The sequence below is a fragment of the Schistocerca cancellata genome, chromosome 2, assembly GCF_023864275.1.
Source record: "Schistocerca cancellata isolate TAMUIC-IGC-003103 chromosome 2, iqSchCanc2.1, whole genome shotgun sequence".
In the NCBI taxonomy this organism is placed as follows: domain Eukaryota; kingdom Metazoa; phylum Arthropoda; class Insecta; order Orthoptera; family Acrididae; genus Schistocerca; species Schistocerca cancellata.
The window spans coordinates 208,932,923-208,957,063 of record NC_064627.1 but is presented as its reverse complement, the minus strand read 5'-3'; the positions used below and the strand labels follow the sequence as shown (position 1 = coordinate 208,957,063).

Here is a 24,141-nt window from a genome sequence, read left to right as displayed (position 1 = left end):
CAAACTCCAATGGCAGACGTTACAAGAGAGACATTGTGCATCACGGAGAGATTTGCTACTGAAATTTCGGGACAGAACTTTTCAGGAGTAGTCAGACAACATATTACTCCCCCCCTCCACATACATCTCGCATATTGACCACAACAGGAAATTCGAGAAATTAGAGCCAATACAGAGGCTTACCAACAATCGTTCTTCCCAAGAACTATTCACAAGTGGAACACGGTTGGAGGGATCAGATGGTGGTACTGAAAGTACCCTCTGCCACACTCCATTCGGTGACTTATGGAGTATGATGTAGATGTATAGATAAAAGTTGAAGTTAGATGTAGTGGGGATTAGTGAAGTTCAGTGGCTGCATGAACAGGACATAAAATTGGGGAGAAAAGAAATTTGGGGCATCATTTGACTAAAAGAAGGGATCAGTTGATAGGACACGTTCTGAGACATCAAGGAACTTAGTGTGAGAGGGCAGTGTGGCGATTGAAAATTCAGAGGGAAACCAAGAGACAACCACAGTAAGCAGTTTCTAATGGATGCGGGTTACAGTTGTTATTCAGAAATGAAAAGGTTTCCATGGATAGAGTAGCATGGAAGGCTACATCAAACCAGTTTTCGGTTTGAAGACAACAGCAGCAGCTGAAGAATATGATACATATAACAACACAGTAGCTGATATCATAAGCTTTTTGTTTTCATGGTGAAGTAAAATAAAATCTGCATATACTAGTTAAACAGCATCAGTGAAGAAAATATGTGTCTTGACGCATCTAATGCAGTAAGATAACAGTGCCAAAAATTGTAACACCCTAAAATTGCAATATGATATAGCGATTTCGAGTCTGAAATGAAAGAAAAATAGAAAATATCTTGCCATTTTCAGGTCACAAGGAACACAACTGATAGCAAAGTGTAGCAGTACACCTTTCTTATTTTGCCAAACAGTATTGTGATATGAAATTAGAATTATATATTAATACCTTCAGCTGCTGACAGGCATTGATACATATGAACAGGGACAGGTGAAAATGTGTGCCCCGACCAGGACTCGAACCCGGGATCTCCAGCTTACATGGCAGATGCTCTATCCATCGGATCTGAGACACTGAGGGCACAGAGGATAGTGGAACGGCAGGGAATATCTCGCGCACACCTCCCGCGAGACCCACCTTATATATCCACACACTACATTCGTAGTGTCCCTACGCAACACACTCATTACTCATGGAAGACATTCTTACCAAGTCCCGTAAGGGTTCAGGTAATATGTGTGCATCCGCACAGAAGAGGAAGGTCATGGCCGGTATTGCCAGAACTATATACTTATATGGATATGGTGTCTGTTCTTTCGGACATTAGCACTATATATATTTATGTCTTCAACTGCTGACGGGCGTTGATATATATCAATGGAGACAGGTGAAAATGTGTGACCCGATCGGGACTCGAACCCAGGATCTCCTGCTTACATGGCATGTCTGAGAGATGTAGTATTTCATGGCTTGACTGTCTGACATATGTTGCAGCTATCGATACACACACACACACACACACACACACACACACACACACACTCTCTCTCTGACATAAATTAATGTCAGATATCAATTTGTTTTGTGTACTAATAGTTTTCAGCAGAATTCACATAAATCTCCTCAAAATGTTATCTTATTTAAGGTGGAAATATTCAACAAATTTTTGAATGTGTTGGCAGATTTGCAATACTATACTTCAAGTTGTTTTCTTACTTGTGTGTCCATCAGAACTGAAGTCAGTATCTTACTTTGCAAAGTTTCAAGTGATTTACATTAACAACCATTAACTGAACGATCTCAGCATGTTGTGCAATATCCACCAAGCAAATCAGCATGAAAGTTTATCAGAACTAATACACAGTATACGTATAAATTCAATATCATTGTAGGTGTGAAACCCTACTCTTCCTTCCTTAAGTAATATAATTCATAGAGAGCCAGATGATGTTGTTCCAGGCTTACTGCCCATCCTGAATAAGACAAGTCACTTTTTTATGATAAATTTTAGCAGCTTGAGATCTAACAATTCACATGGATATGAATGTCAGGTCCAGAATATCTCTCAGATGTTCAAGCATTTGTTCTCTCTCTTTCTCTCTCTCTCTCTCTCTCTCTCTCTCTCTCTCTCTCTCTCTCTCTCTCTTTCTTCCCCCTCCTCCCTCCCTCCCTCCCTTCCTCCCTCCCTCCCTCCCTCCCTTCCTCCCTCCCTCCCCCGCCCCCACCCCCCACAAACAGTGGAGGCTTTGGTTAAGGGATTTGCAGAACCAGAGGATGTGGCAGAGGACAGTGCCCAGCTGCTGAATGTGATGCGAGAAGTACCCAAATGGCACAGCCACTGAACCAGCAGCTGAGGTCACGAGTGTGATGGCATGTTACTGCTGGTCCCAGTTTGGTGGTGGCCATTAATGGGTTAAACATCTGGAAGTTGTCAAAACCTCACATGCGCAGTAGTTGTAGCACAGTTAGCTATGGGACAATTGCACCAGGTATATGCTATAGGGCATGATGTGTGTGTGTGTGTGTGTGTGTGTGTGTGTGTGTGTGTGTGTGTGTATGTGTGTGTGTGTGTGTGTGTGTGGAGGGAGGGAGAAAGGGGGGGGGGGCGACATAGGGATGGACTAGGGGGACAAGGATGTTGTTTAGGTGGATGTGTGATGGAATAGGTTGAGGTCATTGGCATGGAATAAGTTGTATTTCAGGTGGCTACAGTGTATTTGTTGACATATAAACATTGTTTGGTTACAAAGCACAATAAATAGGGGGGAAAAAAGCAAAAAGGTACTTTACCTCATCATCATCAAACTGGCAATACAGGATATTTTCTGCAGCTGATATACGCCGCAGACAGCTATACGTGTTATTACGTGAATCCTGGCATTTACAAGAACCATCGACGGAGCAATACTGTAAAATTTATAGAGAATTATGTACTTTGGTGCATATGAAAATTGATTTACATTACATACTATTATTAATGGCAATACCTGTTTAAATACTGACTTTTCATGTCATTACAGAGACAAAAATTTTAAATATGGATGATGATTGTCATAAATCCTATTCTTCTCATCAATTTACAAGATTACCCAGTCGTACCATAAATTAAAAAAGACATGGTGCTGGTGTAATATTCTACAATATTGTAATATATAATATTGTACAATATTGCACCGGTGATGTGTGGTTTTTCATTCATAATGTATAAAATATTCTACCAGAGACTGACAGATCCGTCAGTTAATGCAATAACTGAGTCTCATAACAAGTGCTCCACTGTAGTATTAAGTTAAAGTATCATCCAAATTATCCTCAGATTAATATTTGCCTTTCGTAGAAACATATAGCTTACTTAACCAATTAAATTCTTCAGCAATAAACTAAGGTAGATAAAAAAGGCCCTTAAAGACAAGATACAAAGTTATAAAGCTCTGCATCCTGTCCAAGATGGGTAGATTAGGATTGATTGACTGCCATTTCTTCCACTGCCAATGGCATCATTGGATGTGGTATGGAGGAACATGGGGTCACACACCACTCTCCCGGCTGCTGTTGGCTTTTTTAACCTCAAAGCCACTATTTCTCATACAAGTATTTCTTCAGTTGGCCTCCTGAGTGTACCCTGTAACCAGTCCACCCACTAAGGAAAACTCCCTGGCAGTATTGGGTATTGAACACGGGCCTCTGTGTTGCAGTCAGACATGACACTGTGCTATGGAGGCTCATAAAATATGCAATATAGCAGACATATTGCTTGATAAGTAGGTCTGACATCTAGAGGATCGGTGAAATAAGGGCACTGCCCAATCATTCCCAATGTTCCATAGAGCTCATCATAGACGAGAATCTCTGGGATGCAGAGTGTTTATAATATAATAGATAAAGGCCTCAATGTGTACTGAGAAGGGAGTGCTGCGTTCATTTTACTGCAGGGGAAAAACAGATAAAAGGTTGACAGGCAAAACCAAACAATGGGAAGGCTAAGATGGAATAACAAAAATATTATGAGCTAAAATGTGTGGCAGTCTTTATAACTGAATGTACAATGGTCTTTTCATTGTGCCTGTCTGTGACTCCTCATTTCCTCTGTATGGTGAGTAGTGATCTATTGTTTTCATAATATTGTTATAAACAGAGCAATTGAAAATTAGTGACTTATCCCTGGCTGTAGCTGCTCATGTAAAAACACCCATGAATGTGTCTTTTCTTTGGTTACCCAGCATATGAATTTCCTTGAACCAAAGCCACTTCCTAGACCATCTGAAATCTGTGCTTATCCCTCTTCACTCACACATTACCATTCATTTCTCACTACACCAAGTCTACCACATGGTGTAGCTACCATGAATCAAGTGTGAGCCAAACCTCACTTGAAAGTGTTTCTCCTCACCTTAATCAATTTCTTACTTAACAATGTCTTGTCCACCCTTTAGAGTTAGCCACCACAGGTGTACAGCTGTCAGAACCAAAAATGGAAGTGAATGGAAAGCTATAGTTTGAAATTTCGTATACAGAGATCCCATAAGGCAGAGTACTAGCTGTTCTTTTGTATATAATTTATTATAGTTTAATTTCTGAGAGCCTTGTTTTTATATAAAAAAAGTGTGAAGTATTTTAGAGGTGTTCAAAGTTATAGAAAAAAGTTAGTCTAGAAAATTTGCAGGATAATCTCATCTCAATGGACAATGAGGTAATTCATATTCCTGACTAGATTCTGTTGATAACAGAATCCACTCAAAAACTTTATTGGGATACAAGTAAGAATTCATAATGACTAAATGAAATTAAACTAAAGTGATTTTCATCACAAGATTCTCAATCACCAAAAATATGCAAGATTTAAAATGAGTTCATTTGACATTAAGAAGAAACGGTTAAAATGTAAAGGTGCTGTACCAAGTTGAGCATTTCACAGATAACACTTTCTTTTATTTTAAGGAAGTGGCACTCAAATTTTCTCCAGCCACCTTGACATAAATTTATCTCTGTCTCCCTAAATCAAGTTTCAAACAAACTAATTACTAGTATTCAGACAGGATACTACACTCTTACAAAAAAGAGGAAGGGAAACAATGTAGCAGTTGCTGTTAGTTAATATCATTGGGTGTAATTGAGAATGATCTCTCAATATACAAGAATCTGACACAGTATTCCAAGATGGCTCATGTGCCACAAAATAAAGAGGAATTAAACATCAGTTTACGTCTTGCTGACATAAAAATCATTAGATAATTTGGTTCCATAATAGTGAGTAATCTGGTGAGAAAGTGTGTCTAGACAACAAATATATTATGAGCCTGTGGGATATTGACGTAAACGTTGATGCCAAAGGTAAAGACAAGCCAGACAAAGGAATTTTACATCACATCATGTCAAATCGCATGAACCATATTTCACAGATGGGCCAGGAGACAATGTACAAATATAGGATGTGGATTTTATGTAAGAAAAAAACAAAAAGTTGACTTAACTTAATGAATATTACACTGTTAATGCTGATATGACTATAACCTAAAACATTAATTTTAAGAATTTCTGTAAAGACAGATTTCAGTGGGGCAAATGAGTTGCAGTTCAATTCTATCTTAAATACCACTAACAAACGTGATTGTTGGGTTCAAATTAATGATATGAAAATAATAGAGGGAAACATTCCACGTGGGAAAAATATATTTAAAAAGAAAGATGATGAGACTTACCAAACAAAAGCGCTGGCAGGTCGATAGACACACAAACAAACACAAACATACACACAAAATTCTAGCTTTCGCAACCAACGGTTCCTCGTCAGGAAAGAGGGAAGGAGAAGGAAAGACAAAAGGATATGGGTTTTAAGGGAGAGGGTAAGGAGTCATTCCAATCCCGGGAGCGGAAAGGCTTACCTTAGGGGGAAAAAAGGACAGGTATACACTCGCACACACACACACATATCCATCCACACATACACAGACACAAGCAGACATTTGTAAAGGCAAAGAGTTTGGGCAGAGATGTCAGTCGGGACGGAAGTACAGAGGCAAAGATGATGTTGAAAGACAGGTGAGGTATGAGCGGCGGCAGATTGAAATTAGAAATTAGCGGAGATTGAGGCCTGGCGGATAGCGAGAAGAGAGGATATGCTGAAGGGCAAGTTCCCATCTCCGGAGTTCTGACAGGTTGGTGTTAGTGGGAAGTATCCAGATAACCCGGACGGTGTAACACTGTGCCAAGATGTGCTGGCCGTGCACCAAGGCATGTTTAGCCATGTTAGGCATGTTGGTAATGAGGATCACCCTGTGGCTAAACATGCCTTGGTGCACGGCCAGCACATCTTGGCACAGTGTTACACCGTCCGGGTTATCTGGATACTTCCCACTAACACCAACCTGTCAGAACTCCGGAGATGGGAACTTGCCCTTCAGCATATCCTCTCTTCTCGCTATCCGCCAGGCCTCAATCTCCGCTAATTTCTAATTTCAATCTGCCGCCGCTCATACCTCACCTGTCTTTCAACATCATCTTTGCCTCTGTACTTCCGTCCCGACTGACATCTCTGCCCAAACTCTTTGCCTTTACAAATGTCTGCTTGTGTCTGTGTATGTGTGGATGGATATGTGTGTGTGTGCGAGTGTATACCTGTCCTTTTTTCCCCCTAAGGTAAGTCTTTCCGCTCCCGGGATTGGAATGACTCCTTACCCTCTCCCTTAAAACCCATATCCTTTTGTCTTTCCTTCTCCTTCCCTCTTTCCTGACGAGGCAACCGTTGGTTGCGAAAGCTAGAATTTTGTGTGTATGTTTGTGTTTGTTTGTGTGTCTATCGACCTGCCAGCGCTTTTGTTTGGTAAGTCTCATCATCTTTCTTTTTAAATATATTAAATACCACTAATATATCCAAAAGAATCTAAAAAGCTCAGGCACATTGTTAAATACATGTATATCTGCTCTATCTGCCCTGGTCTGAAACCCCTGTAGTCTTGTTAGAATGAGAAATATTGGAAATGATAAAGGACATTAACTAATATATGAACTGTGAAGCAGTTGTCAAAATGTGAAGGTTTTTAAAGAGGTCTTTGAAAAATGTTGTAAGACCAATATCAGCTGTGGCACAGCAGAAACATGTCAGACAAAGGATCCAAAGATCTCTGGTTCAATCCCTAGCCAATCTTAGGAGTTTTATCTCTCTCCAATCAGTTCTTTCATGCCTGGCAATGTTTATTGATGCGAAAAATGTTGACTCGTGGCTTGGTTCAAAGTCCACATTAAACTGTAAGCCCACCTGTAACTGCCAAGGTAAGTCAGTTCAAAGCTCAGAGGAATGGACAGCAGACTACCTCCAAGAGGATCATGCCAGGTAAAGCTCTGTGTTGTTAACAGATCTTCAAAATGCCTCAAAATACTTCTTATAATTTCCTTCTAGCACAAGTAGAACTCAACATATCATTCTCTGTGGGATTAAACCAAAAGAAGTAAAAGTAGCCGTGGGAGTACTCCAAGGCAGTATTACAGGGCCATTACTATTTAAAATATATGTAAATGATTAGCAGATAACATCAGAAGGTCCTTGAAGCAATTTGTGGACAATCCAGTTGGCTGTAAAAAGGTTTCAACATCAGAAAGCTGTAGCGAAATGCAGGAAGATCTTCAGAGAACTGACAATTGGTGAGGGATCTGGCAGTTGACAATTAACACAAATAAATGTAACATATTGCACATAAATTGGCAGAGAGACCCATTACTATTTGGTTACACTATTGATGAAACATTACTGAAAATGACAATAACCATAAAAATATCTAGGAGTAACTGACTAAAGCGGCATAAGTGTAATGATCAGGTGAAACTAGTTTTAAGAAAAACAGATACCAGGCTGATATTCATTGAAAGAATCTAAAGGAAATGTAATTGATCATGAGAGAGAGAGAGACTAATATAGAGTGGTGTGTTTTGTCACGAATTAATGTAGTGATTATGAGAGCATTACAGACATGCTCAGCAAACTCCAGTGGCAGGTGTTACAAGAGTGTTGTTATGCGTCACTGAAAGAGATTTACTGTTAAAATTCCAAGGATGGGTGTTTCCAGAAAACTTGAGCATGTATTGCTTCCTTCCAGACAAGTCTTGTGAAATGACAACTACTAGAAAATCATAGAAAATAGAGTTCACGCAGAGGCTTACTGATACTCCCTTGTGTCTCATACCACTCATGAATGGAGAAAGGTAAGGGAAATGATTGTCATGCATGAAGTACCTTCTGTCACATCCCACAGTGTGGCTTGAGAAGTATAGATGTAGCTATATTCCAAAAATATTAGACCTGGAAGCTGAATGTCAAAAAAGGATTTCTGTACTTCACTGTTGAATTCAGTTATCCAGAATAAACTGATTTCTAATTTTTTAAGTCATACATATTGAAAACATAAATGAACTAAAGCATTTATTAACTCTACAATGTCAGTTTTCCAATTAAGATTGAGATATCTCTGTAGTCTCCAAAACTGGATGCTATATACTTCTTGTATTCCATTATTGGGGAAGCAATTTTTATGGCTTGTGGAGTAACTGAATTGTAAGTATAAAACATTGTAAAAATTTAATGATAATCTGTGTATATAAAAACCCTGACACACACTGTGTCTGATTGTTTGAAATTCCAAGTGCCTGTTGCTATGTTACTGACCTGGAGCTGAGCCACAGTTTTTGTCACACACAAGGTAAACGCCATGAATCTGCGGTGTCTGCTTTTCCATCCTTGTATCTGGGAAGCTACTACCAGTGCAGCAACACATATCCAATTGGAAAATTATTTTCAGCTGAATTTCTTGCCATTAGGAAGTAGCATCAGGAAAATTATTTGCTGTGACTATCATCACAGAAAAGTAAGGGTTTAATCACATAGATTATTGCTTGGATCTGTTCCTGACATTCTTAAACAATCCACTGATTCTTACAACAAGCTCTACCACTCTATTCACTGAACAGAACAGAGGGAAGGTTGCCTCATCAGTAGTGAAAAGATGCTTCATGCATTATAATCAGAAGATTCATCACAAATTCCACATGATTTAGATACATGTGAATTAAGTAGTTTGATGTCCTTAAACACATGACCTTTGTACACATACAGCTTTAGTTTTTTTGTTGTGAATGAATAGTTCCTGATTAGTATATTGGGTATATTTTGGTTGGATATGGGTAAATGTCTCCTCTAACTTCATGCAACTGATAAGGATGGTGTACATGTTCCCCGTCAGTTAGAGGGTAGGACAGCTAGGTGCAGTTGGGAGTTTAGACAGAGGGCTGGGAGATGAAGTAAAAAGACTGGGTGCATTGGTGGAATGAGGGCTGTGTAGTGCTGGAATGGAAACAGGGAAGGGGCTGGATGGATGAGGACAATTACTAACAAAAGTTGAGGCCAAGAGGGTTACAGGAATGTAGGATATATTGCAGGGGGAATTCCTGCCTGCACAATTCAAAAAGCTAGTGTTGATGGGAAGGACCCATATGGCACAGGCTGTGAAGCAGTCATTGAAATGAACGATGTCATACTGGGCAGCGTGCTCAGCAACAGGGTGGTCCACTTGTTTCTTGGCTACAGTTTGTCGATGGCCATTTACGTTGATAGGCGCCTTGTTGGTTGTCATGCCCACATAGAATGCAGCACAGTGGTTGTAGCTTAGCTTGTAGATCACATAACTGGTTTCACAGGTAGCCCTCTCTTTGATGGGATAGATGATGTTTGTGACCGGACTGGAGTAGATGGTGGTGGGAGGATGGATGGGACAGGCCTTGCATCTAGGTCTATTACAGGGATATGAGCCCTGAGGTAAAGGGTTGGGAGCAGGAGTTGTGTAAGGATGGACGAGTGTATTGCGTAAGTTCAGTGGATTGTGGAATACCACTGTGGAAGGGTTGGGAATGATGGTGGGCAGGACATTTCTCATTTCAGAGCATGACGAGAGGTAGTCAAAACCCTGGCAGAGAATGTAATTCAGTTGCTCTAGTCCTTGGTGCTACTGAGTTATGAGGGGAATGCTTCTCTGTAGATGGACAGTGAGACTTTGGAGTTAATGGGAGACTGGAAAGATAAGGCATAGGAGATTTGTTTTCGTACAAGGTCTGTGAAGGCTTCAGTGAGATACTCGGTATATTTTGAGAGGGACCACTTGTCACTGCAGATGTGATGACCATGGGTGACTAGGCTGTTTGGAAGGGACTTTTTTTGTGTTGAATGGGTGGCAGTTTTCATAGTGGAGGTATTGCTAGTGGTTAGCAGGTTTGATATGGACAAAGGTACTGATGTAGCCATCTTTGAGGTGGAGGTCAACATCTAGTAAGGTGGCTTGTTGGGTTGAGTAGGACCAGGTGAAGCAAATTGGGGAGAAGCTGTTGAGGTTCTGAAGAAATGTAGATAGTGTATCCTCACCCTCAATCCAATCACAAAGATATCATCAGTGAATCTGAACCAGGTGAGGTGTTTAGGATTCTGGGTGTCTGGGAAGGATTCCTCTAGATGGTCCATGAATAGGTTGGCATAGGATTGTGCAATGCGGGTGCCCACAGCCATACCTCAGATTTCTTTGGAGGTAATGCCTTCAAAGGAGAAGTAATTGTGGTTGAGGATATAGTTGGTCATGATGACTAGGAAGGAAGTTGTTAGTCTGGAATCTGTCAGGCGATGGGGAAGGTAGTGTTCAATAGCAGTAAGGCCATGAGCATTAGGGATGTTAGTGTAAAGTGAGATGGCATCAACAGTGATGTGCAGGGCACTGTGTGGTAAAGGGACAGGAACTGTGGAGAGTCAGTGGAGGAAATGGTTGGTATCTTTTATATAGGAGGGTAGCTTCCAGGTAATAGGTTGTAGGTGTTAGTCTACAAGAGCAGAGATTCACTCAGAGGGGGCACAGTAACGCCACCATGGGGCATCCTGGGTGGTTTGGTTTATGGACTTTCGGAAGCATGTAGAAGATAGGAGTGCGGGAAGTGATAGAGGTGAGCAGAGAGATGGACTCTGGAGAGAGGTTCTGGGATGGGCCTAAAGATTTGAAAAGTAACTGGAGATCCTGCTGGATTTCTGGAATTGGGTCACTGTAACAAATTTTGTAGGTGGATGTATCTGATAGCTGGCAGAGTTCTTCTACCAGGTAATCCTTGCAATTCAAAACAGGTAGGATTATAAGGCTGGGATCAGTTTTTAGCTGGTGGTCTGTGGTTCTCCCTGTAGATGTATGGTTAGTTTCCATGTTGAGGGATTTGGGGAATGGTGGTGAGGCAAGGTTCAAGGTTAAGAAAGTTATTGGGGTGATTTGGGGGCAGTAGGGATGGATCACAGATGGATGGAGGAGTGACCTGAGTCAGTCAGGGTTCAACATTGGTCTTTGGTTGACTCTAATTGGTAGGGTTGGTGGTGAAAAAGTGTTTTCACCGTAGGGACCAGAGGAAGAACTGAATCACTGAATTTGGGAGTGAGGCCTAAGATGAGGCCTTTGGAAAGGGCTGATATTTCTGTGGGGCTAAGGCTTCTGGAGGAAAGGTTCGTGACTGTGTTTTGGGTTCTGGATTCTGTGTGATGGCGGGAGGGAGTTATGGAGGGTGGGGTAAATGGAGTAGGTCTGAGAGACAGGGTTTGTCATCTATGAGGGGAGTTGAGAGGAGGGGGGGGGGGTTGGAGGTTGTTGTAGAGGTGGTGGACAGCAGTATTCCAAGGCAGGAGCAGGAAGTGAGCAGGGTGGAGAGTTTTTTGAGGTGGTGGTGTGCATGTTGCACTAGTTCCTGGAAGGCAAGAGTTTCAATGTTTGTTATGGGTTCCAGGAATTTGGGATTCCATAGCAAGAGAACTTTGTGGATGGAGAGAAGGTACTGCAACCCCCCAATCACCACCTGCCCTTTGTCTAACTTTCTGACTGCACCTAGGTGCTCTACCCTCTCTCCACACCATCCCTGCACACTCCCAAGTAGCACTTCACTGCTCCCACACCTACCCTACTATCTCTCCCTGTCCCAGCCTCCTCCTTACCCCAACCCACTTGCCACTCCCACCATGCATTTGTGTTTGCAGAGTGTGTGTGTGTGTCATCTATTTTTGACAAAGGTCTTGTTGGCCGAAAGCTTATTTGCGACAGCCTTTTTGTTTTGAAACTTGGTTAGTTTCTTAAATTGTTTTAACCAATGCTTGAATGGCTGTTCTGTGGATAGATCTTATTAAAGTCTGTTTTGTGTTGGCAATGAAACACCACAGGTTGTGCACCAAAGTCAAAATAAAGAAGCTGCCTTTTTTTGTACTGTGACCTCACTGAGCATATAGTACTCACTGTTGCCAGTTTATGCAAGAAAAGAAGTCGTTTCAATTATCATTATCACAAAACGCCATTTTAATTGAAAATTCTTTTCTCTGTTTATTTATAATATAGCAAACAATCTGTGGATAACCTATGCTTTCGGTTACAAGATAATATAATGGAATAATTTATGTAGGTATCAAACCCTGGTTATATGACTCAAGATACAAGAGAACAATTTTTGCACAGTAGGTTAACTCCAAAGGAAGCAAAGCAAATAGAGTTACTGTCCACATATACCATCATTTGGTTCTTTACTTTGTATCTGTGTATGTAGTTATGTTCTTCTGTTAGTTTTGGTTTAAGCAGTTGTTTTTAACAATTAAAATTTACATTACATAAGAGATATTTCTTTAAAAGTGTAGCCATATAGATGCAGCTTAACTCTGTGTCACATATTAGAAGAGCACTTACCCAGTTACCAAATCAGGATAAATTGGAGCAAATCTGATGGCATAAGAAAAAAATGAAGTAAAAGAAAAACTAGATGCTATATTCTAAGCTTCAGGAGGAAGAGCTGTATTCAAAAATAGGAAAAATATATGCAAATAAACTAGGGAAGGTAAAGTCAGTCACTCACATATGACTGTAGGAAGAGAATCAGGTGCAGCCCTGGTTATTTTTTTATTTCCTCCTTCACCTGTATGTCTTTCTATTGCCTCCATCCTTGCTACACTCCCTGTTTTCCTTTCCCTGTTGCTTCATAACCTGGGTTGTGAGTAACTGAATCCACTTTCCCTTTCTTTCCCCTCTCTCCTCCCTGATGAAGGAACATTTATTCCGAAAGCTAGGAACGTAAATTTTCGGTTCTGTTTTTTGTGTATCTATCGGCTGTACTGAGCTGAGGTAAGTACTGGCCAGCCCCTCTATCTCTTTGTTAGTATTTGTCTTTCTATTGCCTTTTTTTAGAGCCTAGATAATTTTTCCTCACAACAAAGTCATTATTTTTCAGTTATGAAAGCTCTAGGTTCTGTGTCTGTTTCTCCCATTTGTTATTTGCATTCCACCCATTCTTCAGTTCTTGGTATTTCAGTACTTGCACTTAAGTCACTTTTTTATGGATCTTGATGTTCACAATCAATTCTTTAAACATTACCTCCTTCCATTTTCAATATTTATGTTCAACCAAATATGTATTAATAAGTAATGCACTTACCATGAGCTTATTATCCAGCACTAGAGGGCAATCTTCATCAACAGTGAGATCAGATCCCTCACCTACATATTCTATTACAAATTCTCTCCCAGTTGTGTTCTGGCCTGCTAAGGATTCCTTAAATGATTTGCCATCCAGTTCCACCAGAGATGAAAGATTTGCAATGTCAATAACAGTTGGTGCAATGTCTATGTTTAATACTGGATCAGATATAATCTGGCCCTTTGGTATACCAGGTCCCCTCACCAGAAGAGGAATCCTAATATCAAACTCATAGGGCTGCCGTTTGTCCCAAGGCATTGCAAACTGACCTGTAACAGAAAAATGTAATATCTATAAACCATTTGTGATTCCTGTAATTTTTTCTTGCCACATCTGGTGGTATACAATAGCAAATTTTTTATTATGAAAAGATGGTTTTCACTTTTATGATTGCACAACAAAGATAAAAAGTTAATCATCAACTGCATAAGAAAACCTTTGTTTGGTTCATTTTACCAGTTCCAACAGTTTAAATTGTGATCTTCAGAAGTGAAACAGGCTCAAATTGTTGACTCTGCAGCTGCTCAACTACAGCTATGAACAAAATCATTTACGATATTGTCCCTAATGCAGGATATTAATTGCTTTTTTAACAATTCGAAAAGGACACTTTGAAAAAATGTACTTCATTGGCTGCATCTATACTTACCTATCACCTGTTGTAAAAAGGAAAACTGTATAATGAGTTCAACAACTTGGAAAGTTACTAGAAGGAGACAAGAGTCTCACACATGTGACATGCATTGTCTGTCACTCAGGCATGTCGTACATGCACAGTCTGCACTTTAATACTGCTAGTAAAAGGACACTTGTGTGACAAATTTCCTGTAGTATCTCCTTTGACAGCGTTTTCCAACGTTTTCACTAATTCTTTTGTAGGTTAAATTATTGGGAACCCATAGCTGCTGGGTGAATATAGTTACTAACCAAATCAAACCAGCTACTAACCAAACCAAATACGGCAGTTTGAGCAAAATAATGGCATGGAAGAACACTCATTAAGCATCCTCCACAAAAAAACATAAGAAGTCTCAAAATTAAAATGATAGATTATTAAATTCAACACAAGAAAATAAAGATAGAAGTGGGATGTCAGCATTTTTTTTTTTTTTTTTTTTTTTTTTTTTTTTTTTTTTTTTTTTTTTTTTTTTTTTTGCGTTTCTGGATGAGGTATCGAATATATTGCTTCCCCCTACTTATACCTCCCAAACAGATCACGAATGTAAAATTAGAGAGATTAGAGCGTGCATGGAGGCTTTCAGACAGTCATTCTTCCCGCGAAACATACGCGACTGGAACAGGAAAGGGAGGTAATGACAGTGGCATGTAAAGTGCCCTCCGTCACACACCGTTGGGTGGCTTGCGGAGTATAAATGTAGTGTAGATGTAGATACATATTATGGTTTTCAGAGCACCATTTGGAAATCATTGACATTGAAGTGATGTATCTAGAAGATAAAAGTTAATTCCATAGAAAATTATTAAAATCTTCTCTGTGTGAATCTAGCCTTTGCTAGTGTATACTGCTGATAAAATCTTCATGGACTTCCACTTGGGTGGCTGCACTGAAATTCTATTATGTTTTAATGAGTGCCAGTCTCATCACTTTCTTGCAATTTGTTGAGATGATGTGAGCATCCCTGAGTGGTGGCCACCTCTCCTCAATTCTTCCCCATGGTGCAGACATGGTGACCCATGATGGTGGAGGGGGGAGGCACAGACTGTCATTTAACTCTCAGCACATTCGGTTCCATCCAGACTCCCAAACAGCTAACTGCTAGGCACTGTCTCAGTGTGTAGCTGTTAATGTTAATGCAGGGTTCCATACCAAACTTAGCTGGTAGCCCTCATTGCTCTTGATGAGACTTTCATGGAGCCTTATCTCAATTGATTCTTCATAATACTCTGCCAAAAGCCACCAGATCAGCACAACATTTTTGTTTTCTCAAATTTGAACATATGTCCCTCATTGAGTCTGTGTTCTGCCACTGCCAACTTACCTTTATGCCCCAGAAGTGGGCATCTACTGTGTTTCTTGCAGTGTTGCATCTATGCAACACTGTGTTTGCCTAATGTGTTGGAGTCCACCCTCATAAGCAATGATATATGCACCAGATAATTGGAGTTTCAGTTTGGCCTTTACCAAGCCAAACATATGTTTCATTTTTTATATTGATCAAAAATTAGTTTCGAAGTTGTTTTTTCTGATGAGTTTAACAATTTTGGCTGAAGGATGCTCAATATAGTGGTTAAAAGCAAAGGCAAATTCCTGTTGCTCTACCTCGTATTTGCAGATAGCTGTGTTGCTTGTTTTCTTCAGTGCACATGTGATCTGCACTTGCTTTATCTATTTTGACAGTGTCTCTTTAAGATGTTGCAACCCAGCTGGGAAGCTGTCTTTGTTGCAAATAGGGAGGTGCTGCGAACTAGAGTTATTAGAATATTGTACTACTGTGCTGAATGATGACAGTTCATTGCATGGAGCTACATATCTGTGTGAGTCTCATTTCTTTTTAAAAATGGAAGACATCCATTCTGTTCTAGCTCCATCATGAACTGTATGTTTTGACAGATATTGCTCAGGTGGTTCAGGAACTAATTCAGTGTGGTTCTGCCGTGTTTCCATGCAATGAATGTGTCATCCATGTAATGGAAGAAGTTTTTAGGTTTGAACCATGCAGTTCTTAGTACCATCTCCTCAAAGTTCCCCATATAGAGACTGAGAATCCCAGCGGCAAGTGACAAGCCTATGACTACTCCAACAGCTTGTTCATTTAAGTCCCCACCACATCTCATGTAGGTTGTAGCTTTCCTGTTTGGGGCTGAGAAAGATCTTCTAAGACTACAGAGGTCTTAGTGATACTTGTGTGAAAAGAGCTAAGCTAAGCTAACAAGCAGGTCACTCTTCTACAGCCACATCCTTTTTAGAGAGGTCATGAATTGAGCCAAGATCTTCCCATGATGAGTGCAATGTTCACTATTGCTTTCAGAAGGGAGGCTAGATACTCAGTCGCTCCATACATGGGCAAATTAAAGGTGTTGACTATTGTCCACAGTGGTACACATTCTTTGTGAATTTTAGGCAGTTCATACAAGCATGTTGCTGCTTGAACTTTGAGAGAGCAGTTTCATATCATCTTTTGTTACAGCTGACACGTAAAGCAAAACTATTATTTTCCTTGCCTTCTTTGGTGTTGTGTCCTATCTTAACTTCCTGTTTGCTGGACCCTGTAGCAGAGTGCTTGTCTTCCAGTGGTAGTCTGCAGCACACAATAGAAATGTAACATGTCCTTTTCAAGCACATAGGCCTATTGTGTTTTATCTTCTCTTAGCAATCAGTGGTTTCCATTCTTTTGTGTAATATTTGATTTTGGAACTTGGGATTTCTTCATGATCCTGCATGTTTCTTGCCTAATTCCCTAGGCCATTTCCACTGGCAGGCCACAGACTGCTTCTTCATCACGAACTCATGACCATATGCAAAGGAAAGCTGCTGCAGAAGGATGACCTGCCTCTGACCTTCACATGCCTACCACTTCAGTACAACTTGGTAATCTCATCAGATGTGGTGGGGATTTGTATGTACAAGTTGATGGAGTACCCATAGGCTTCTCAAAGCTAAAAACTTCTTCTGTTATGTGGATGACACCTTCATCATATTGGAACATGGAAGAGAGCTATGAATAAGTTCCTGGACCACCTGAATGTGTCCATAAAAACTTACAGTTCATCAAAGAGCTGCAAGAGAATGGAGGTCTTCCACTTTTAGAAAGAAAGAAAGAAAGAAGTCCCACACAGATCTTCCAGCTGAGCTACAACATTTTGAAGATAAGTTTCACCAAAAGGGATGTAGTTAAGCACAAATTAGATGTATGTTGAAGAAAACGAGTGACACACAGCTGGGGCAAAAACTTGATAGTAGCGACCCCCACTCCCCCCCCCACCCCCCCACCCACCCACCCACCACCACCATGGAGCATTTGAGATAAGACATCACAAACTGAAAAAATCAGTTTTTCAAACGTATGTTCATTTTGTAGCCCACATCTTCTGAAGAGTGTGGAACATAAAACATATGTGTTTGAGGAAATGTAAGACATATTATTTGGTCTTAAGTGTGCCAAAGAGCAGTGACATGCCTCTTCACACAGCATTCTTCTGTCCCACATCACTATATTTTGCTTTGTGGAATTCAAAAGTGTATATTTTATAATGGAAGCCATCAATTTGCTGCCTCTCTCGCTCCCAGCTGGACGGTGTGATGTCCTAACCCCCTTAAAAAAAAGTCAAAATTACTACTGAGAAGGATTATTTGTCACCAGGAGAATAGGAACTCACAATTAATACTGTGTAGGATTATTTGTGACCGGGAGAATAGGAACTATTCTGAAAATTTACATTCTTTATTGCCTATTAACTAATAACTTTCTCTTTTGCGTGACATAAAATTAAATATAGGAAACATAAAACAAATAAAGACAAAAGACAAGCAAGACAGTAATTTCTTCTATTCTTAGGTCCCATCATTGTTTTCTCTCTAATCTTGCTACAGTTTTTCATGGAGTGCTTTCCTTTCTGCAAAAGAATCTCTTACCCCATAAAAGTTTGTCAAATGAAAAATCAAACTATCATTATCTACTACTGAAAAAGCTGTTAATATGAATAGTTTCTCAATCTGATTACATCTATTTTGTCACTGTCTGCTAGACAAAATGAAATAGATCTTTCTAATATTGCAGCAATTGTAACACATGCCAAATAAATGAGACTGTTTTGGCACAAATGGTCATTTTTGTGAACCTTGTTTACATAAGTAACATGTTGTTGTGGTCTTCAGTCCTGAGACTGTTTTGATGCAGCTCTCCATGCTACTCTATCCTGTGCAAGCTTCTTCATCTCACAGTACCTACTGCAACCTACATCCTTCTGAATCTGCTTAGTGTATTCATCTCTTGGTCTCCCCCTACGATTTTTACCTTCCACACTGCCCTCCAATACTAAATTGGTGATCCCTTGATGCCTCAGAACATGTCCTATCAACCGATCCCTTCTTCTGGTCAAGTTGTGCCACAAACTTCTCTTCTTCCCAATCCTATTCAATACTTCCTCATTAGTTATGCGATCTACCCATCTAATCTTCAGAATTCTTCTGTAGCACCACATTTCGAAAGCTTCTATTCTCTTCTTGTCCAAACTATTTACCGTCCAGGTTTCACTTCCATACATGGCTACACTCCATACAAATACTTTCAGAAATGACTTCCTGACACTTAAATCTATACTCGATGTTAACAAATTTCTCTTCTTCAGAAACGCTTTCCTTGCCATTGCCAGTCTGCATTTTATATCCTCTCTACTTCGACCATCATCAGTTATTTTGCTCCCCAAATAGCAAAACTCCTTTACTACTTTACGTGTCTCATTTCCTAATCTAATACCCTCAACATCCCCCGACTTAATTCGACTACATTCCATTATCCTCGTTTTGCTTTTGTTGATGTTCATCTTATACCCTCCTTTCAAGACACCGTCCATTCCGTTCAACTGCTCTTCCAAGTCCTTTGCTGTCTCTGACAGAATTACAATGTCATCAGCGAACCTCAAAGTTTTTATTTCTTCTCCATGGATTTTAATACCTATTCCGAATTTTTCTTTTGTTTCCTTTACTGCTTGCTCAATATACAGATTGAATAACATCGGGGAGAGGCTACAACCCTGTCTTACTCCCTTCCCAACCACTGCTTCCCTTTCATGTCCCTCGACTCTTATAACTGCCATCTGGTTTCTGTACAAATTGTAAATAGCCTTTCGCTCCCTGTATTTTACCCCTGCCAGCTTCAGAATTTGAAAGAGAGCATTCCAGTTAACATTGTCAAAAGCTTTCTCTAAGTCTACAAATGCTAGAAACGTAGGTTTGCCTTTCCTTAATCTTTCTTCTAAGATAAGTCGTAAGGTCAGTATTGCCTCATGTGTTCCAGTATTTCTACGGAATCCAAACTGATCTTCCCCGAGGTCGGCTTCTACTAGTTTTTCCATTCGTCTGCAAAGTATTCGTGTTAGTATTTTGCAGCTGTGGCTTATTAAACTGATTGTTCGGTAATTTTCACATCTGTCAACACCTGCTTTCTTTGGGATTGGAATTATTATATTCTTCTTGAAGTCTGAGGGTATTTCGCCTGTTTCATACATCTTGCTCACCAGATGGTAGAGTTTTGTCAGGACTGGCTCTCCCAAGGCCGTCAGTAGTTCCAATGGAATGTTGTCTACTCCGGGGGCCTTGTTTCGACTCAGGTCTTTCAGTGCTCTGTCAAACTCTTCACGCAGTATCGTATCTCCCCTTTCATCTTCATCTACATCCTCTTCCATTTCCATAATATTGTCCTCAAGTACATCGCCCTTGTATAGACCCTCTATATACTCCTTCCACCTTTCTGCTTTCCCTTCTTTGCTTAGAACTGGGTTTCCATCTGAGCTCTTGATGTTCATACAAGTGGTTCTCTCATCTCCAAAGGTCTCTTTAATTTTCCTGTAGGCAGTATCTATCTTACCCCTAGTGAGATAAGCCTCTACATCCTTACATTTGTCCTCTAGCCATCCCTGCTTAGCCATTTTGCACTTCCTGTCTATCTCATTTTTGAGACGTTTGTATTCCTTTTTGCCTGCTTCATTTACTGCATTTTTATATTTTCTCCTTTCATCAATTAAATTCAATATTTCTTCTGTTACCCAAGGATTTCTACTAGCCCTCATCTTTTTACCTATCTATCTGATACCTTTTAGTATCTCCAGGGTTCTTCCATGTATACAACCTTCTATCATGATTCTTAAACCAAGTGTTAGCTATGATTAAGTTGTGCTCTGTGCAAAATTATACCAGCCGGCTTCCTCTTTCATTTCTTACCCCCAATCCATAATCACCTACTACGTTTCCTTCTCTCCCTTTTCCTACACTCGAATTCCAGTCACCCATGACTATTAATTTTTTGTCTCCCTTCACTATCTGAATAATTTCTTTTATTTCATCATACATTTCTTCAATTTCTTCGTCATCTGCAGAGCTAGTTGGCATATAAACTTGTACTACTGTAGTAGGTGTGGGCTTCGTATCTATCTTGGCCACAATAATGCGTTCACTATGCTGTTTGTAGTAGCTTACCCGCATTCCTATTTTCCTATTCATTATTAAACCTACTCCTGCAATACCCCTATTTGATTTTGTGTTTATAACCCTGTAGTCACCTGACCAGAAATCTTGTTCCTCCTGCCACCGAACTTCACTAATTCCCACTATATCTAACTTTAACCTATCCATTTCCCTTTTTAAGTTTTCTAACCTACCTGCCTGATTAAGGGATCTGACATTCCACGCTCCGATCCGTAGAACGCCAATTTTCTTTTTCCTGATAACGACGTCCTCTTGAGTAGTCCCCGCCCGGAGATCCGAATGGGGGACTATTTTACCTCCAGAATATTTTACCCAAGAGGACGCCATCATCATTTAATCATACAGGAAAGCTGCATGCCCTCAGGAAAAATAACGGCCGTAGTTTCCCCTTGCTTTCAGCCGTTTGCAGTACCAGCACAGCAAGGCCGATTTGGTTATTGTTTCAAGGCCAGATCAGTCAATCATCCAGACTGTTGCCCTTGCAACTACTGAAAAGGCTGCTGCCCCTCTTCAGGAACCACACGTTTGTCTGGCCTCTCAACAGATACCCCTCCGTTGTGGTTGTACCTACGGTACGGCTATCTGTGTCGCTGAGGCACGCAAGCCTCCCCACCAACGGCAAGGTCTATGATTCGTAGGGGGGGATAAGTAACATGACAGAACATAATTAACAAAATACCAATATCAAATGGTTAATAGGCCTACTATAAGCAAAAGTTTTATGCTAGGAAATAGTTTCACATTTCATTCATATGCTCCATTTTCTCAAGCATAAGATCAAAAAAAAGTAGTAGTATGAAATTTATTTGTTATTGTCATATTCATCCATATAACTTTTGTCATGTCCCCATTTCTTCTCCTTCCTCATTCTAAAAAACAATCTTGTCATCAATAATTCTGTAGCTATTCCTGCCATTGTCAAAACTTATTCTCTGGTTAACTTCACTAACCCTGCCAGAATCACCTGTTTAGTTATCCTGCATTTATCCTCCAGTTAGGCATTATTACTTGTTTGTACAATGCATTTTCCATGCTTATCCAAGACTAGAACTTAATCTGCTTGTAACTGGGGACTGTACAACGGGCTCCTAGTAGTGTACCATCCTGGCAAAAGTTTTCTGTCAAAATTTCATTTTCTTGGGCACACCGAGGAACTAATATGTAATCTTTCAAACCTGTTATTTCTGTTAGTTTTTTATTTCCATTCTGGTAGTCTGCAATCACCTGTTTGAGTTTATTCAGCTCGACTTGTATAGCCCTGTCCCCTTTGGCTGTAGGAAAGTTTGTTATTTCTAGATGCCATGGGGATTCCTCTGGCAGAGACACCATATACACTATGCACACATTCAAAAATCAACTTACCATTCATTCAGAAATCAGCTTAGAATGTGTTCAAAACTGTTCAAAAACCAGCTGGGATGCATTTCAAAATCATGTGAATAATCGATAGACCAATGTGCCCTGGATACTAGGTGCTTTGTGAAACAAGGTTATTTTCTTCAAGCATATGACTTTGGTGCCCCCTGAAATTGCTGCCCGGGGCAGACACCCTGGATTTCCCCCCTCGCCCCTCATCCTAGATCTTGGCCTGTTGACACAGCCATGTACAAACAAGAAGTAGAGGAAGAGAAACTCAGACCTACTTCTTGCACTTGCCATGAGAAGAACCTCTGGTTGTTAGTTCAGAAAAATTAAGTGGAAAAATATAAAATTATTAGTATTTTGGTTAGTTCTGGAGATGTGCTTGTATGATCTGATTTTTGATTCAAATCCTGGTGTGGCACAAATTTTCATTTCCCACATTTACTATATTACAAGTCCAGCATTCCAAAATATATTTCATTTATATCATTTCATGCTGTTACGTTTAATTGATTTCATTTCAGTAAATTTAACTGCTACAAGAATATGTTAGATATTCTAACACAATGTCCACTAATTGGGTGAGAAGTGTGACATGGAACAGGCAAACAAATTAGTTTCGTTGTTCGGTACTTTTCATTGCTGTATCTTTAACTTTATGGAAGCATGTTAACATCAATTTAATGAGACAGACAAGTCAACTATTAATAAAATAAAACTCTTACCTATATGAAAACCATGGTCTGAAGTATATATTATGTAAGTATTGTCTAACACTCCTAATGATTCAAGCTCCATTATTACACTTTCTATTAGATCATCCACTGATAGTAAAGTTTCCCAGCGGTTGCGATAATGTGCATCTAGTATTTCCAGTGTAGATTCTGGTAAGACACTGGGTGACATGCGTAAAAGCCAGTGTTTATCCTGTACAAAAGGAAAAACATATAAATGTTCATATGCAAAATTATTATCATGTTTTACCAGTTGGAAATTTGTTGGCTGACAGTACTGGCAATAATGGAAATTTCTAACACATTAGCAAATGTATTCAAGTTAATAGACACTCATTACTGATTTATATTTTTACCTGGTGGTATGGATCGTAAATGCAAGGATAGGCAGTAGTGATTTTAAATCTGGCACAGAATTGTAATTCATCATAAACATCCATTAACACCATTGCTAGAAGTCAACAACATCAGCCACAATTATCTATTAGCAAGCATTTTAACATTTATTACAATGGCAGATTTTATAATAATGTGTAGATACAGTGCAAGATAACTAAGAAAGGAAACATCAAGGAATAAATTTCAGAGTACATAGAAAATTGCTCTAAATTTCATTATTCTGTATCAGACATAATTAGGAATTGGAAAATACCTACCAAAGAAAATATCATGATATACAATTCATTTTATCTATCAGTTTTGACCTATGGATCAGAATGTTGGACATGGACAAAGAAAGATCTGAGTGAAATACCAGCAACAGAGATCATCTTTCTATGAGGTATGCTGGATTATATGAGAAAGGACAAGGCTATGAAATGAAACAATATGAAACATGCTTCAGATCAACCCATAAAATAATTTCACTATACTACACCAAAATCAAAAAGAGAAGTAAATTTAATAATTTTGTGACCAACAGTAGTCTTTTTGATTCGTCAGAAGCTTTTGGCAATGATATTAAATAAATTGCAGATTTATGTGTTTACAGAAAACTATGTGGAATTACTGACATCTTAGTACTAGAATGTAGAAAGTTATTAATAGTCGAGAGGATGGGAACTTGCTAGTGCAAGGTTTGTTACTAAGTGTAATCTTATTTATTATTTATATTAACGACTTGCTATATAACATAATTAGACCATCTATGTGCAGTTATTTATTTGTTAATGCTGTAGCACTGTCTATAACTTCAGAGACAATAGAAATGTTTGAGTATGAAATAGGTTGGATGACTGATAGTTTTGAAGCTCAGTGTAGTACAAACTCCCTCTGTATCAATCAAGATGGAGCACAAGACCTCCATATTAAAGAGAATCATAAGATACCAATTGAC

The 24,141-nt window shown here is 39.6% G+C and overlaps 1 protein-coding gene across 1 annotated transcript in view; it reads right to left on the bottom strand.

Annotated features, from left to right (window-relative positions):
- LOC126161539 (N-acetylglucosamine-6-sulfatase-like) overlaps nucleotides 1-24,141 on the bottom strand; it is a 110,582-nt gene that overhangs the window by 5,606 nt on the left and 80,835 nt on the right. Inside the window, exons 6-8 of the mRNA XM_049917464.1 lie at nucleotides 22,797-22,998; nucleotides 13,503-13,813; nucleotides 2,823-2,939 (exon numbers count right to left, since the gene is read on the bottom strand). Coding sequence (XP_049773421.1) covers nucleotides 2,823-2,939; nucleotides 13,503-13,813; nucleotides 22,797-22,998 — 630 coding nt within the window. The remainder of the gene's footprint in view (nucleotides 1-2,822; nucleotides 2,940-13,502; nucleotides 13,814-22,796; nucleotides 22,999-24,141) is intronic.